The sequence below is a fragment of the Crocodylus porosus genome, unplaced genomic scaffold (genome assembly GCF_001723895.1).
Source record: "Crocodylus porosus isolate Cpor-Errol unplaced genomic scaffold, CroPor_comp1, whole genome shotgun sequence".
In the NCBI taxonomy this organism is placed as follows: domain Eukaryota; kingdom Metazoa; phylum Chordata; order Crocodylia; family Crocodylidae; genus Crocodylus; species Crocodylus porosus.
In genome coordinates, this window is record NW_017728947.1 from 22388427 (window position 1) to 22405842 (window position 17416).

At 39.7% G+C, this 17416-nt stretch overlaps 2 protein-coding genes across 5 annotated transcripts in view; one reads left to right on the forward strand and one right to left on the reverse strand.

The window, feature by feature from the left end:
- The window catches only part of IMMP1L (inner mitochondrial membrane peptidase subunit 1), a 60638-nt gene extending 46769 nt beyond the window's left edge, over positions 1–13869 (forward strand). For 3 of the 4 annotated variants that reach the window (XM_019551512.1, XM_019551511.1, XM_019551513.1), the window contains exons 5-6: positions 7365–7475; positions 13603–13869. In XM_019551512.1, coding sequence (XP_019407057.1) covers positions 7365–7475; positions 13603–13671 — 180 coding nt within the window. In that variant the 3' untranslated portion in view covers positions 13672–13869. Of the gene's footprint in view, positions 1–7364; positions 7476–13401; positions 13583–13602 lie in introns of those variants that run through there. The other variant, XM_019551514.1, reaches the window with a different exon arrangement.
- Positions 4939–17416, reverse strand: part of DNAJC24 (DnaJ heat shock protein family (Hsp40) member C24) — an 83678-nt gene continuing 71200 nt past the window's right edge. Inside the window, exons 4-6 of the mRNA XM_019551515.1 lie at positions 17079–17147; positions 13959–14834; positions 4939–4950 (exon numbers count right to left, since the gene is read on the reverse strand). Of these exons, the coding sequence (XP_019407060.1) occupies positions 14710–14834; positions 17079–17147 (194 nt within the window). The 3' untranslated portion in view covers positions 4939–4950; positions 13959–14709. The remainder of the gene's footprint in view (positions 4951–13958; positions 14835–17078; positions 17148–17416) is intronic.

A 17416-nucleotide genomic window follows, 5' to 3' on the forward strand; every position in this document is an offset into this window, starting at 1 on the left:
GAGGGATGTGGACAGCATGGAGAGGGTCCAGAGGAGGGCCACTCGCATTATCAGGGGACAGCAGGGCAGGCCCTATGAGGAAAGGCTGTGGGACCTGAACCTGTTCAGCCTCCAAAAGAGAAGGCTTAGTGGGGATCTTGTGGCCTGTTTTAAACTAGTCAGGGGGGATCAGCAGGCACTGGGGGAGTCACTGTTCCCCTGAGCACCGCCAGGAGTGACCAGGAGGAATAAGTCACAAGCTGGCAGAGGGTAGGTTTAGGTTAGATATCAGGAGGCGCTACTTCATGGTCAGGGCAGCTATGGTCTGGAACCAGCTTCCAGGAGAAGTGGTGCAGGCTCCTACCGTGGGGGTGTTTAAGAGGAGGTTAGATGCACATCTTGCTGGGGTCATTTGACCCCAGTACTCTTTCCTGCCATGGCAGGGGGTCGGACTAGATGGTCTGCTCAGGTCCCTTCCGACCCTACCAACTTTGAAACTATATGAATGTGTATAAATAAATCTGTAAACTCTTGTTTTGTAAAACTACAAACTTGGTATGCCTTTTAACGCCATGTTTGCACTTATTTTGCCATTTTTAAGTGACAGCCCACTCAGATTGACAACCCTTATTCTAGTGTAGACACAGTTATAGCAACATAAAAATGTTTATGGCAGTATAGTTTATTTTGGTTTGGCTACGGAAATAAGCTTTGCCAATGTAAAGCCTATTATACCGGTACATCTGTTGCTTCCGAGAGCTATAATGGTATATCTTTGTTGGCTGAAACTTATGCACGGGATCCATATAGCCTTTAATACTCGAAGTGTAGATCAGGGCTAAAATGGAAAAGGGCCACATACAGTCATTACGTTTCATTGCAGCTGTCCTAGTGGAAAACACGAGTGTACAGGCATTCACCCAATTCCTCCCAGAACAAAAATGGCCATCCCAGGAGGAAAATATCCTGTCTCCAACCAGGTAGAAGTCACTCCTGGGTTTCTCTTAGGAGAATGAATGCCTATACACTTCCCTGACTCCTCGCTGGGACCAGGAGGAGTTGAGTGGCAGGGAAATGTTTCCTATACCTTCCAGGACCAGGGTCACCCTCGTCTAGAGAAGAAGGGGAGACTAGCTGCGGATCACCTCCTCCTGGTCCTGGGAAGAGTTGAGCATCAGAGAAAAGTTCCTGTGCTTTCCAGAGAATGGAGTCACCCTGGTCTGGAGAGGGTGTGGGGTGGTGGTCAGGGAAGGTAGGGCTAGCTGATCTTGCTCCTCCTGTAGACAGAGAGAGGAGGGAAGGAGCAGCTGCTGCTTGTTTCCCACCTCCTCCTTACACTGGGGCACACTGGTGTGAGGAGCAGGCAGGGGGTTTTGCCCCACTGCTCCAGTCCCCCAGGATTAGGAGGCACAGAGCAGCCACTATTCCTCATGCTTTTCCCAATCTGGCATCACCCAGATTTGAGGAAGGTGCAAGGAGTGGGGGCAGTTGCAGGCTGAATGTCTGTACTGTTCTCTCGCCCAGTAACATTTCTAGCAGAAATTTTCTACTGCTCAAAATGAATGCCTATTGGTGGCCAATCTAAAATACGATCAATGGAAATATTCGATAGTTGGATATACTCTGTGCTCTTGTGTTCTAATCAAATTTCTTCTTTAAAAAAACATTATTATAATAAAAACTTGCTTTGTGTAATAATGATGAATATAGGTTTCATAGGTTGAATGTTGGGCTTTATATTTTCGATTACTGCATGTGTAACTCATTTTGTCAGAGATGGCTAAGAGCCTGAGATTCACCACCTGCAGTTAGCACACAATAGTGGTGTGACTCCTATACCTTTCTCATTAGTTAGTCTTTGGTGCTAGCTGTTAGTTGGTATATAGAGCACTTTGAATGTTCTGCTATGAGAATGCAAAGCTTTATAGACTTGATAAAAATTTTTTGCCCTATTTGATCAAAGAGCTATTACACATTTAGTACTGATGTTGTAGACTAGAATGAGCACAAGCTTGTTGCTACAGGGGTTACACAGTACTAGAATGTTCTGCCTTTTTTAAGAAGGAGACAGTTAGGTCCTGATCCTTCCAGATTAATGCAAATAATCTATAGCATGTGAGTAAACCCACTGAAATCAACAGGATTGCTCAGTGTGCCATGCTAAGTACGTGTATAAACCTTTACAGGTCTGGGGCTTTCGCCTTTATTTTCTAAAAAGTATAATCCACCTTTCTTTCTCTCTCTCTCTTTCTTTTTTTTTAAATGAATGATTATGGCCTGTCACCAGTATTTGGCTTTACATTTTCATCTAATTCATGTGATTTTTACTGCTTGTTTTAATTCTAGGTTGTAGTGAAGTGCCTTAGATGATGGACAGGCACCATACAAAGGTATTATACTGTATTATCTGTAGATGAGTCATACATTTTGACAGTAGTCTTAAAGACAGTTTTAAAGATGTAGGGTCCTGTCATGTTTCCTGGAAGGATTTGTAAAAGTTACCACAAATTGTGTATCTCATTGTGGAAGAATACTCTTTATTGCACTTATTATGCCTAGTATGCAAACTATTATAACCAGTGAATTGCATTTATAGTACTATATAGGTAATAAATGGGCCAGAGATGGCATAATTTTTGTTCAAGAACACACAAGTATGTGAAGGATTAGGGATATGTGTGCAAATCTTTGTTATAAGTGGCTGAAGCCCTCATTTCACTCTTTATATTGCTAATGAAGGTTTGGCTGTCTACTCTGGCCATATGTCAGGAAAAGTTAAAAAGCATGGTAACCAGTGAAACAGGGCAAAGGATAGAGGCTGGTGGTGTCTTGGTGATCAAACAGTGTTGCAGTAGAGGAGTGAGGCTATTTCAGGACCCAGCATGATTAAGGCTTTGCTCTTTTGTTTCATGAAGGTTTTTGCTTCTTTTCATAGCTGCATGGGGCCACAGCCAATCATGCCTGTTACTTTTTGTTCTTGATGTTGGGATACTTCTTTCAAATGACAGTAGTTTGATGTGCCATTTGTAGCTCTGGGTGATGTTGTATAGTAAACTTTGCACCAGGAAGGTCATTTCACCCATTTGCACTGCAGTATTGCAGCATTGGATCTGAAAGTAAATTATGGATCAGAGAGAGATGTGGATACAGTGAATACTGTGGATAGGAATGGCATGAGTTTTTGCAGAGGATTATATAAAGCAAAATTGTAGCATCACATGTGAAGGAAGCATGTCTGCACATTTTAAAGTCTCAACCCGTCGAAACTCCCTTTGCATATGTTGCACAGGATGTTCTACGCCGGGGTCACCAACCTGCAGCACGAGTGCCACAAGTGGCATATTTAGCTCGTGTGTGGCATGCAACAGATCAGGGAGGGGACAGGCAGCACAGTTGCAGATGGGGCAGGAGAAAGAAAACGAGAGTAGTAGGTCAGGTAAGGAGCACAGGGCAGGAAGCAGATCAGGGGATTAGACAGGGGGCACAAAGAAGGAAGTAGAAAGCAAAGCAACAGATTGAGTAGATCAAGGGGGTTGGAGTGGCACTCAGAAACTGCAGGGTTAATTTGTTGCTCACCTGCTGAAAAGGTTGGCTCCCACTGTTGTATACAGATCATTTGGACCCAAGAGAGAAATCTGATTCAGTTCTTTTCTGACTTCTACCTTGATTTAGTACTCTTCAAGTTGCATAAATCTTTCATCTTTTACTAAAGATTTACGTGGAGAGGAGCAGTTATTTGGGGAGCTGCTTGGTAGCATTTTCCCCCTTTAACTGGCTGGAAACTGCAGTTGACTATATATAAACAGTTCACTGACTTAAGTTTTAGATGGACAGAAATGTTATTGCTACATATTTCCCAGTGGGTGTAGTTTTGATGTATTCACTTATATGTAGTCTACCAGTCAGGATTATTTCAGAAATAATTTGATGTCTTAGCTGTTTTGATGATGAGTTCACTCCTACTGGCAAATTTCCTTGGATCTCAGTGTAGTCTTTTGCTTTTTTCTCAGGTGAATCTATACATTGTTTTAATTAGTTAAGGTAATTTTTATCTCAGTCAAGGCAGATTTGATAATAATAACTTTCTTTTAAAAAGTGGTAAGAGACTTTATTTGAGGTGTATGTTAATGAAAGTTAAATGTAGAGCTGCTTCCTCTTTCATGCTTCCTAGATGTTCTCTAGACTACTCTTGCTCTATTTGTTGGCTTCCATTCAGTTTCTGGCTGGAGCAGCTATCCAAGGTAGTGGAATTATGCTATGTGGTTAGCTATTTTTGAGCTTGCTATATGCAGGTAGGTAAAGTTTGGACCCTACCTTTTTAGTAGTGTAATATAGATGCCCATTTTCTGTTGTATACATTTACTTTCTGCCAGCTAGGTATTTATCTTCGTTCTGTTGTATCTCACAAATTTAACATTTATGCAGATGAAACTAAAATTAAGAACACATGTTCATTTATCTAATTATAGTTGTATACACACAGGGATGTAGCAGTGTTTCACATGGTTGGCCACTTCAAGTAAATACTGGTGTGTGGGGAGTTTACATGTCCTTTATCAGCTTATGGTTGAATATTTAATTACTGTGTAGCAGTTAGATTGAAGAATATTGGTTGGTATTGGTAAAATTGAACCTAGCCTAGATTCTTAAACATATGAACTATCAAGTATGATATTTAAGAAATATTTTGTTGGTTTATGTTTAAAAGCTTATCCTTGTATGAAGCTGTGAAACATTCAACAATTCCATTTCATGTTAACAACACAAATCTTAGTCATTGCAGGGTATATCTATTGAATAAATTATTTTATGCTGTTTAAACCTATGCAGCTCTGAATTCTCTTATTTTGGTTAATAATGCAGCTATGCTGCTATTTCTCAATTTTTCCCTGGGTTAGTTGGGTCCTGAACCTGTGGCATGTAATATAGTTTCATAGTAGTTTGGGGTCAGAAGGGATCTGAATGGATCATCTAGTCTGACCCCCTGCCACTGGTAGGAGCACACGCTGGGATCACATGACCCTAGACAGGTGTTTGTCCAATCTCTTTTTGAATTTACCCAAGGTAAGAGTGGGGACCACTTCCCTAGGAAGTTGGTTCCAGATCCTAGCCACCCTAACAGTGAAATAGTGCCTCCTAATCTCTAACCTGAACATATTCTCCAGCAGCTTCTGGCCATTGTTCCTCACCACCCCAGGTGGTGCTGTGGGGAATAGGGCCCTTCCTATTTGCTGCTGATCTCCCCTAACGAGTTTGTAGGCAGCCACCAAATCCCCCCTCAGCCTCCGCTTGCTGAGGCTGAACAAGTTCAGGTCCCTCAGCCTGTCCTCATAGGGCCTGCCCTGTTGCCCTCCAACCAAGTGGGTGGCCCTCCTCTGAACCCTCTCAAGGCAGGCCACATCCTTTTTAAAGTGCAGTGCCCAGAACTGGACGCAGTACTCCAACTGTGGCCTGACCAATGTCATGCAGAGGGGGAGGATCACCTCTCTGGACCGGCTTGAGATGCTTCTTGGATGCACGACAAGGTGCGGTTGGCTTTGCCGGCTGCGGTCTGGCATTGGCAGCTCATGTTCATCTTGCAGTTGATAATGACTCCAAGATCCCTTTCTGCCTCTGTGCTTGCAAGGGGGCAGCTCCCCTGCCTATATGTATGCTGTGGATTCCTTCTCCCCAGGTGCAGCACCCTCCATTTACCTACATTGAATCCCATCCCATCTGTCCACTTCTATAGTCTGTCTAAATCTAATTGCAGCCTCTCTCTCCCTTCGAGCATGCCTACCTCTCCCCACATCTTGGTGTCATCAGCATACTTGGACAACATGTTTTCCACCCCCTTGTCCAAGCCACTGATGAAGATGTTGAACAGTGTAGGCCCCAGGACTGAGCCCTGGGGGACCCCACTATTCACATCCTGCCAGGTCGAGTACACCTGTCCACCACCACTCTCTGCGTGTGCCCCATCAGCCAATTTTTGACTCATCCAACTGTGTAGGCATCAATGCCACAGTCGCTCAGTTTATTAATGAGAATGGGGTGAGACACAGTGCCAAAGGCCTCCTTAAAATCCAGAAGGCTACATCCACAGTGACACCATCATCCAGGGATTTAGTTACGTGGTCATAAAAGGCCATCAGGTTGGTCAGGCAGGACCTGCCTCTGATGAACCCATGTTGATTTCCCTTGAGTATGATCTCCCCTGCTGGCCCCTCACGGATGTAATCCTTGATAATTTTTTCAAGGATTTTCCCCAAGACTGATGTGAGGCTTATGGGCCTATGGTTTCCTGGGTCCTCCTTTCTCCCTGTCTTATAAATGGGGACCACATTAGCCAATTTCCAATCTCTAGGCACCTGGCCCATGGACCACAATTGCTCGTATAGCCGGGCCAAGGGCACAGCAATGACTCCTGCCAGCTCTCTCAACACCCATGGGTGGAGGACATCAGGGCCTGCAGATCTGAAAACATCCAGCCCTTCCAGAAGATCCCTAACTACATCTGCGCAGACCCAAGGCCTGTCAGTGCTATCCCCAGGATTGCCCCTACCTGTGGTGGGAGAGCTATCCTGGTCCCTGTCCAAGAAAACAGAGGCAAAGAACTTGTTAAAAATTTTGGCTTTCTCATCTGCCGTAGCCACAAGATTACCATTTGAGTCTAGCAGGGGCCCTACATTACCCGGTGCCCTCTTCTTAATCCCAATGTATATAGTTAATGCACAGAACATATAAGCAATAAAAGGTCTTTGTCATATCTTATAAGGTCACCATCATTAATTTTCAAATTATAAAAAGAGACTTGCTATTTTGTGATGGTTGTTATTGCAGTATAATGTGTTGTGGATTCTTCCTGCACACAGAATGAACTGTGATCTTAATTAGAACTTTGACAAGCCCACTCCGATAAAATGATGAGATTATTCGTAATTGATGTCACAATCAATTACCATTTAGTTCATCATGAGCCTACTAACAGGTCTAGCCTTGGTGCTGGCCCCAGGATGTTGATGAGTGTGTGGCTGCCCTGTTCATGCTGTTACTGCGACAGGAGGGCAGATTTTCAGTCAACATCCTAATGACCTCTTTTGAAGTCTATTAAATTAATGACCCTGTCACATTGGTCTAACCTCTTACATATTCATTTTGGATTTTTAGTTGCAACCTAGTGTTTTGGGAGCACGTGATAGAAGAGATACTTCAAAATACTTTTTTTTTTTTTTAAATCTGGCACAGTTATAACAGAAACTGTAAAATTATTAATTCACTGAATGGCAATGAAACAAGTGTGTTAAGTTTTATCAAATATATCTTAGGAAAAATTCTTCACTTTCCTTTAAATAAATTATTCTCTTTATTGTTTAAACTTTTATTTTGATCTTGTCCAACTGTAGGTGCCAAAAGGACATGTATGGGTAGAAGGTGATAATCTCAGGAATTCTACAGATTCCAGGCGTTATGGACCTATTCCTTATGGACTGATAAGAGGACGCATTTGTTTTAAGGTATACCTATAGCATCTAAAACGAGATGTATAAAGAACTTTTAAAAATTTGAAATCAAACTCCATTCTGCCTACATTGATTGCAGCCGCACTGAAGTAGATAAGAATGGAAGTGCAAAGAAACTGCAAGAGGATAATTCATTATTTATTGAGGATGGTTTCATAGTTGCACTTAAAAATTTGTGTTTCATATGATCGGTACTATTAAAGCTAGGTGAGCAATTTTGAAAATACAATCTAAAACCAGTCTCAGGATATCATGTGTAGAAAATATAACCTATCCCTAACTGTATTTTGTAATCCTCTTTGAAAAAGGATGAAAAATAATCATTTCACAAATATTATACAGTTAGTTGCTCTGTATGTCTGCAAAGACCCAAGACTGGTGGGGGAAAGTTGCCTTACAAGACCTAAACAATTGAGGACTTTAACAATGATGAGGGATGTATGGGTCCATCACAGTGCCTAAAGTTAAACTAAATCTCTAAAGCAGCTTTAATTTTGGTTTTGCAAATATACAGCACTAGTTATTTGTCCTTACATTGGACATCAAAATGTAATAAAAGGTATTTATAATGTTAGATAAAGGAAATACAGTAAACCTACTGGGTTTAACAATTCTAAAAACATATTTTGCATCAATTACATTTCATAAGAGTTCATAATAATAAACTTAGATAAATTTATGGAATTATGTAGGCATACATACCAGAAAACTGTTTACATGATCTTATGGACAAAATAAAAGTAGTTGCTTACTACTATTCTTTACACATTACAAATCTATCACCTAAATGCCTATGAGCAAAACTGGCATATGTACTCAGAAAAGACTTAATTCTGGTTTAACACATTTCTATATATTTATGCAGGTTAGAATTGTCAGGAGGGCAACTTACAACTTTTCAAAGAACCTTGCAACTACTGACCATGATTGCTAATTGCTTACTAAACCTGAAATAACATTTCCCCCCTCAGCTTTGTCTGACCTCTGTTCTTTATGGATTATTAAAACACTTGCTGTCAGTTTCTCCCTGGTGTATATGCAAGTTCTCATTGTTCCATCTCTGCATGTTTGTCTTACCACATATATCCAGAGTAAAGAATGACCATTGTTTTAGAGACTGTGGTTCTGTGCTGTTGAAAAATGGCCACAAAGATAAGCTGGATCTTGGTTTCCATTCAACCTTATAAAAGTAGAGCTAGTCTACCGACCACTTAAAATGTTAGGTGTATGTGGAGAGCCCATTAAATTACTTTTTAAAAGAATCTAATCATCAGCCACTGTCAGTATAGGACATTTCTGAGTCTTGAAAATGGCTTGTTGCCAAGTGATGATTATTAATGTTTTACTAATGAGAGCTAAACACATGCTATGCAACACAAGTAAGCTTTATGTTATATTTCCAAAAACAATGTACATGGCTTGGGCAAGTATTGAAATGTTTAATACCAATAGCAGCAATAATCTATGATAGTAATCTTCATAAGAACACGTTGCTATTGTCACCATCCATCCTCTCGTTAACTACAGAATATTATGACAAAAGACAGTAGACTACAACTATTCTATACAGCACTGAAAGTTACTTTGCTTTTGACCAAGTTATACACCTTTTTAATAGTCCTTATAAAAGGAAAGGTCAGGTCTACTGCAGTACATAGATAAAGGAGCCACATTTGTTCAAGTAAAGCAGCTAGCTTCACCAAGTTTTCTTTGATAGTTTTTTATGGACCAGTTGCAGTATTTCATAAATAGATTTCAAACTGCATCCCCGTTAATGTACAGTTAAGCTCCTGGTAACAATGCAAAAAACCTACTGTATATACCTTGCATAGGAAGAGTTCTACCAATATAATTTTGGAAATAATTTCACAGAGCCAATTTCACAAACATCTTTAGTGGCCCCGTCCCCTAGCATGGATTGGTGAAGAGGCCTGGCGTGGAAGAACTCAGACTTTGCGTTGTGGCTGAATCAGAAGCAACAGAGGCAGTTTTTCTTTATTTAGGGCTATACTGTGATCACAGGGAGGATTTCATAAGCAAGGGGAATCACCCACTTGTTTGTTTCAAAGGAATCCTCCTCTCTAAGTTTTCAAGCATTTTTATACTTACAACAGATAGAGAGGAAAAAAAAATATGACTTTGGAGAAACTAAAACAAGTTTACTTAATTGGACATCTGTGCACAGGGTAATAAGACATGCAGGATTTCTTATCTCAAAACATATAACTGAAATAAGCAGTATCAGCACTTCTGGTCTCTGTTTTTCTAATCAAGTAGGCCAGAAGCCCGACTAAATTTACTCCTACATTGGGGAAGGGGACAAGGGCATAGCTGCCATCTTAGATAGCAGGCTGCCCTCACTGGGGAGCCAACATTTTAGTTTTATTAAGTTTTTGTTGTTGATTTCTCAGTTTCCATAAAACCACAAAGTAAGTGGGTTCCTACTAATAATTAAGATTAATGTAATACATTGGAAGGAAATAGTAACAGTTAATTACAATGACCCTTACTATGTTCACTTTTTTTAAAGAATAAATAGAGGTGTCAGAACTTTTTCAGCTTCTCAATATGAATGAAATTAAGCAAGTTTTCTTGAGAAATCATGATTTTTTTTTTAAAGTACTTATTCTGAAATCCTCCATGTGTCATATGCTATAGCTTGGATTTTCCTACTATCCCTTTTTGTTAGAGGCGGAGCAAAGACTGACTGCTAGCCTGAGGCCAGGACTACCCTTCAGTAGAGAACCCAAGTCCTCTGCAGAATACAGATCTCCTCTTTATAACTGCTCATTTCAGGATAGGACTATAAAAAAAAAAATATGAACTAGACTAAATGGAGGCTCCTAGGATTACTTTAAAACTAAATTAGCACAATTGGTCAAGGGTTTCAGAGGCAGGTTTGCTTCAGACTTGTTGTGAGCAGGTGGATTGCAGATGGAACAGAGCTGTTACCCACTGTCAATTATGGCATGGCCATATGGGTATGGATTTTGCTTCTCAACTTCCTCTAATGCCCATTCAACAGCATGAAGAGCAGAATAGCCAGCTGTAAAGGAGTCTACAGAAACACCAAGTCTCTTCAGTCATACTGATCCAAGATGCATCTTTACCTTCATTATGCATCTTTAACTTTTGGGGGCTTTTTTAGTTAGCATATCTCTCAGCTTCCTATGGATAGGTATCTGGAAGAGGGAGAAAAAGGGCCTGTTGCAAAAGATTAAGAAACTCCAAATAGGGTTCTCTTGGAAGTTTCTTGAACCATCTACCTAACTCAGTGTCTCACTTCTTTTATACTGAGACTTTTGATTGTTCTACAAGGTTGTCATTGAACTCAAAGCAAAATGGGCTTTTTTTTTTTTTTTTTTTTTTTTATTAGTAGTCCGACAACGTGGCTCATTTCCTAAGATTATGTAGGAATATTTTATCTAAGAAATGTCCTGCCACTTCAGAGCTTGAGGCAGGATAGGCATCCTTGTCCTCCTCTTCTCCTTTGCAATGCTACTTTTGAAATTCTGGTTTCTTGTTATAAAAATGTTCAGGCTGTCATGAGGGTTAGAAGGTGGCTTGTGGCTGTAATCTGCAGAAAGAGCTGAAACAGATCCTGCTGTGGACAAAACATCCACTACATAATTCCTGTATAGCAGAGGACTGGACTCAATAAGCCAGCCGGTCCCTTCCAATTCGTTGTTAACAAATCATGCTAGACCAACAGACAGACACACCAAAAAAACAGAAGCATACAAACACCTTCTCAGGTCTTGCCTTGTGCCAATAGCAAGATATTTTGTGGAGCTTATTCAAAATTCTTTGTGGTCCTACAGAATAAGAGGATAATAGCCATCTTATATTGCAAGTCTGTCAACACGTTCACCAGGTTTATACAGGTCTGAACAGAAACCCCAAAGTCTATCATTATCTATTGTATCACCCCAGGCTTTCATGACTTCACTGAGTTTACAAGGAGGCCTCTGTGAATGTGCCAGAGACGCATTAACATTTCTACACTTTCATTAGAACAAAAAACATTTTCATTATTCGTCTCTCTCGTCTGGAGTTGTGATTGCCACACCAGTCTTCTTGTATTTTTACTAATCATTCTCAAAAAGTGGGAATTACAATTTATCCCTACTTACAGGAGGATCTCATAACGTCTTTGTTTAAAGAGAGAGCTCTTTAGGGTACAAAGAAGACTGGAACTTAGATTTCTGGTGAATGTAAAGCAATCACCATGTCAGTGACTTCTGCATTTAGATGAGATCACAGATATCAAGGAAGATAATAGCATTTGTTGCAAGGAAAACCTCTTTCCTCACTCATGTAACTGCTCAAGTGTCATCTGGTCAGACATCCCTAAAAATCCTGGAAATTCCTTTGAATGCTACATATGTGCATAACTCTCCTATGAAATATGAAATTTCAGTTCTACCTGGGAGAACATTTACAATCTTTTCTCCTATGCTTGAAGAAGGGTGCTTGTGCCCAAAAGCTTGCAATTAAAGATTTTTTTTTTGTTTTAAAAATCTGGTTGGTCTAATAAAACATATTGCCTCTACCAGGAGTTCTGATTCCACTTATATGCATGGACATTTAACGTAATAGCTAGATTTCATATAATAGTGCTCCTGAAATTCCTTTTCTAAGACCAGCCAGAAATTGCATATCAGCAGTGGAGAATTACTGTTCGAAAGTCAGTCACTTTTTTCCTCGAGCAATAGATTTGACATTTCAACAGAAATTTCTGTTGAACCTCTCATCAGCTTAATGATGGATGGGGAGGCACACACAACTAAGCTTTGGCATTGTTAAAACCCTCTACCAGAAAGACAAAACTCAAAAGTGAATTCTCTCATTTGGACGCAAACACCAGTACTGATACTATGAATATCAAGACAGCAAAGATAATAGATGTCTGAAGAATTTGGATGAGCTGGCTAAAGATCCCAAGCTTAATACACTGCTAAGAGAGGTTGCAGCCACAGAGAACATTTTGAACCATAAAGATTTCAAATGACCATTTAAAAGAATCATTAGCAGAGCTACACTTACCATCCCTCTTGTGATATGGAAGCTTCTCTTCTGGAAACTTGAATTTGCTGTTAGGAGTCTTAGCAGAGCAATGATTTGATCCACAACACTCTGTTTCACCCTGCTTTGTCTCCCAAGAAGCATCTTAGCAGCAGTCACTTCAAACAGGAGGATAATATATTTTTTCTAAGGACAGTGCGATTCTGTAGATGGACCTATCTTTTATTTAATAAATAGTTTTCCACAGGATGCAGGAAGTGGCTAATTCTAAATGTTTTAAGAAGACTACACATAAAAAGAATGTCAATAGAGCACTTAATCTACCTCAAGCACACAGAACTTTATTGACATGCAGATTTTATATTCTTCAGTTAAAAGGGAAGAAGGCCTCTAGTTCATCAGTTTGCAAGATAGAGGAACGATCTGTAAGTTTCAGCAATACATCTGGAATGAATTCACTGGTTAACTGTACAATCCATTCCCTGTGGGGCTCAGCTTTTCTGCAGGGAAGAAAGTTTTTTGTGCTCCTTGGCCTTTTGGCTAAGGTCAAGTGAAGCAATCTGTCAAGCAGTTGTATGGGTATCAGTATATATTTTCATGAAGAATTTGCAAAATTGTCTTCAAATGGAGTTTTGTGGGGAAAGCCTAGCAGTAATCTGGAGGTGTGTAATTAGTTTGTCTCAGAACTAGAGTTGTTGACTCTCCAGAAAAAAAAAATGTTTTTTAAAGGAATACTTTCTGCTTCCTAAGGCTCTTTTGCAAGGTTTACCTGGTGAAGTTAGGTGACTTCATATTCTACCAGTATTTTCCAGCTTTGGAAACTTTTTAATTTTGGGACTCCCCAAGGAGGGCAGTCCTACTGTCAAATTTTGTTCTACCTCACTGAGCCTCCCAGTAGATGCATTCAGACATAAAAGGAAGTAAAGAAAATTCACAGGTAAGTAAATCTACTCATCCTTGTAAAATCCCCTTATAATCATATAATTAAAAGTTGATGTAATATATGTAAAGCACTTGCAACAAAAATGACAGTATAGAAACACTGAAATTAAAGAGCTGTAATGTTTTATTTAATTTTTAACATTTTATTTTACAGATATGGCCTCTGAATGATTTTGGATTTCTACGTGCTAGCCCCAATGGCCATAGATTTGTTGATGATTAAGACAGCTATGTGAATTCTGCTAACTAACTAACTTTTTCCACAAATTCAAATAAACTTTATATTTACAATAAATATAAAAACATTGTGTGAGAATGAATGATATCCAAGTTTTTCTGACCTTACTCCCATTTTATTAAAGTGTACAAAGAAGTGCACTGGAGTCACCAATAGAAATAAATGCTTTTCTTATTCAGCTGACCATTCATTGTGAGTCCTCATATACATACAAAAGAGAAAAATGTGGATCTTAAAGGTTCCATTCATAAAACAATTGGAAATGTTAAAACTTAAAGTTTAAGTGACTTTAGAACAAAACATTGATTGACATGTTACTTATCACCATGTAAATCCTTGAAGCAGAACCACTAGCAACACTAACTAGCAGGTGGTTGGACATACAATATGCAATTTATGAAAGACTTCAATAATTAAACAATCTTACAGGGCACCAGTATATAGTGACTTATGGTTATTAGCACATTGCATGTTGCTTTCTGAGAATTCTACCTTTAGACATATTCGGATTCTAATAGTTTTGTTTCAGAAGATCACATCTCATGTTAATTGATTGCAGAGTAACTTGTTTTTTCTGGGCTATTACATGGGATTTAACGTCTTTGATGGTAGTGCCCCAGCTGCAGTTCATACGGTCTCAGGTTGAGAGGAAATGCTCCTCATTTGTTAGTTGAGGAAAGCACGTCATCTAGATTAGAAGATGGAACCTTAGTTAATTAAAAGTTAAGAGCACTCGTGGTTGTGGTAAGTAAATAAGGTTTTCAAATCAATGAAAACTAGCACCATTTTCCCACACTTGATAGTTCATGTTAGATTAAGAGTAGAAAAGGATTTTATTATTATTATTTACTAGAAGCATTAATAGCTCTTGCTCATAACTTTAAAAAAAGGGTTTCTTGGATCTGAGACTAAGCTGGTACTTACAGGGCACACCTTTTCAGTGGACAGAATAATAAATGTGTCAAGGAATATTTGGCTGGATGAAACTCATTTTCATTGTGCTTGAGTGAAGCAGTTGCTTATTCAGCGAAGGATCTCTATTATTAGTGAACATGTGTCACAGCAAACCAGGGAAACCTCTTCAGTTTCATTCTTGGAGATAGTGTATTTCCCACCACACCGACATAAGAAAGTATAACATTGTTCATCTGTTGAGACAAAAATGAAACACAAATAAACAAAACCTTAAGTCAAATTGAGAAAGCATCTTAGGCAGCTAAAGTCACTTAAACTGCTTTCCAAACCCTTCCGTCTCACCCATCAGGCCACCTAACTCTGGAGATATTTAAAAATTAGTAGGTGCCTCTTTGATCTAAAAATGTGTAAGCATCTAGTTCTGTTTCCGGTGCGTGCCCAGAACTGTTCTACCCTTTGCAACTAAGCACCTGGCTCTTGCTTAAGCCCTATTAGGATCTAAAAGTGAGGTGGGATAATGCTTATGACCCTAACTAGCCCAATCCATTAGGTATCCAGCTCCAAGATAACACCAGACTTCTCACAAAATGTAGTAGTATTTGCTTTATTTTTACAAAAAAAATTGCTGAATGAAAAGCCTACCCATATATAACAACCCATGACGTATGTAATAACTTCACAGTCAGAGCATTTGGCTGGAAAGTATGGTATCTTGGTTCAGGTGCTTTCCTTGGCCGTAGGGGTTTCAAATGCTAGTCTCCAAGTTCCTAGGAAGGTGTTCTAACCACCAGTCTTTAGGTTTGGCACTCCACGTAGCCTGCTAAAGATGTGCCATTATGCAGGAAGGAATATGAGAGTCATGGGTTTAGGAAGAGAGGGCACAAGAGAAGGTATGATCTAATGAGCCTCATGATTAGGGTGCTCTGCTTGGAGAGGGGGAGTCTTCAAGGGTTTTGGTCTATTCTCCCATCCTTTTTTATGTATTTTAGGCTGCTGGCAGATACTCATTTAAAAGTATGATGGGATTTTATATGTGATCCCCAAAATCGTGTCTCCTGCCATGTTACACATGCATGGCAAGAGATAGGATTGGGGATCAGATCCCAATTGCACAATGTTGTCAGTACAAGGGAGTCCAGGATCATGATCCTGGGCTTCCCCTGTACCAGCAAGTAGCAGCTGACTGCAGCTTTCAGCCATGGGGGTATAGTACAACCCTCCATTTCCATGCATCTCAGAAGCTGGGAGTGGCAGTCAGCTGATCAGGGTCTTAAGGCCAGGAGCCCCAGTCAGCTGATGCCTGGCCCCATGTGCAATTTAAGCATGATGGGAACCAGCCACAAAGTTATTACACATTTTTGTGTAATAACTTTGTGACTTACTCCTTGTTTTATTGTGCCATTAGTTACATTAATGTGTGGCCAGGTTATTACTTAAGATGTGAGTAACTGGTTAATCAGATTTTAAGTATGACATCTGCCAGGGGCTCTACTTTAATTCTTTGAGGAAAAAACAGAACTAGTTCTAGGCGAAGAGTCCACAATCAAGGAATGTTTCCCTCCCCCATGTGAGTTCCTTAACTCTTAGGAAGTCAAATAGCATGTTTAGTGCAGTTTTCCATTAATTAAAAAATTGGCCACAGTAATAACAGAACAATTTGTGGTTCAGTTAAAGTAGTAAGTTAGGAAGACAGTAAGGCAGCAATAAGCAAAGAAAAGGAGGAAGCATTTTTCTTTTCAAGATTTTTTTTAAATAACTCGGGGTGTTTTTATCAACTAACTGGTTTTAAGATAATGGGCAAGAGAAAAGTGACATTTGGTCAAAATGGAAAAAGTTATGTGCAAGAATAGTCGCAGCAAAAGCCGGGGACCCAGGAGGGACTTGCTCCTTGTAGGGAGACGCTACTTCTCCACCAAACAAGGAGAAAAGAGTCTAGAGAATCAAATGTAATAGTAGATGACAACTCAGATGCTGCATAGTAGCCATGCAAACTTTTGTCAGAAAGCCAAAAATGAGAGGGCTCAAAGAAGTGCAGTGCCAAATTCTGCAGAAAGGCAATTGGCAATTCCAACTCAGGAACAGCAAAACAGGAATCACTGTCACCTGATATTGAAGACAGGAGTGAAGGGGTCTGATAGGGAAAAACAGAAAAATAGCAGGCCACAATGGAGAGTACTGCAGCCATATTAATAGCCATAAACACAAAAGTTAAACTCATAAGAAAAGCAACATAACAAAACCAAAGAAAAAAAAGAAAGAAAAAACCCTGGCAGGTAAGAAGAATTTTAAAGAGAAAGTTAACACCCCAAGAAATTTACACAAAACAATAAGATGTCAAATAGCATATAAAAGTGTGAGTGAACTCTTCCAATTATCACAGACATTGCGAAAGGTAAGAGGACTCAAAGACTAAGCAAGCAGCCATAACAGCTCTATACAAGACTGCTTTATTTCCAATATAAAAAACTGAAACGTACCATTATTCCAGGACATGTCTTCAAGATATATTTGAGCATCCAGTGGCCACTCCTGTGTGAGATCATCTTCTATAAGGAAACAGTGACAGATGTTCTGTTAGGATTGATGAAGATAAATTAGTATTTCCTTGTCTAGCCACATCTACTCACTGTAAGGAAGTCCCACCTGTGAACACAGTCTTTTTTTAATAGCTTTACAGTGACTTGCTCAGGCTTTTGCATCTCATGGCACAATCTTACTGTTTTTACAACTTAACTGGCCTGAGAGCAAGTCTCTATATGGGAGTTTCCTTGCAGCCTGATGCAAAAGAGACAACATAATTTCATGCATCATACTG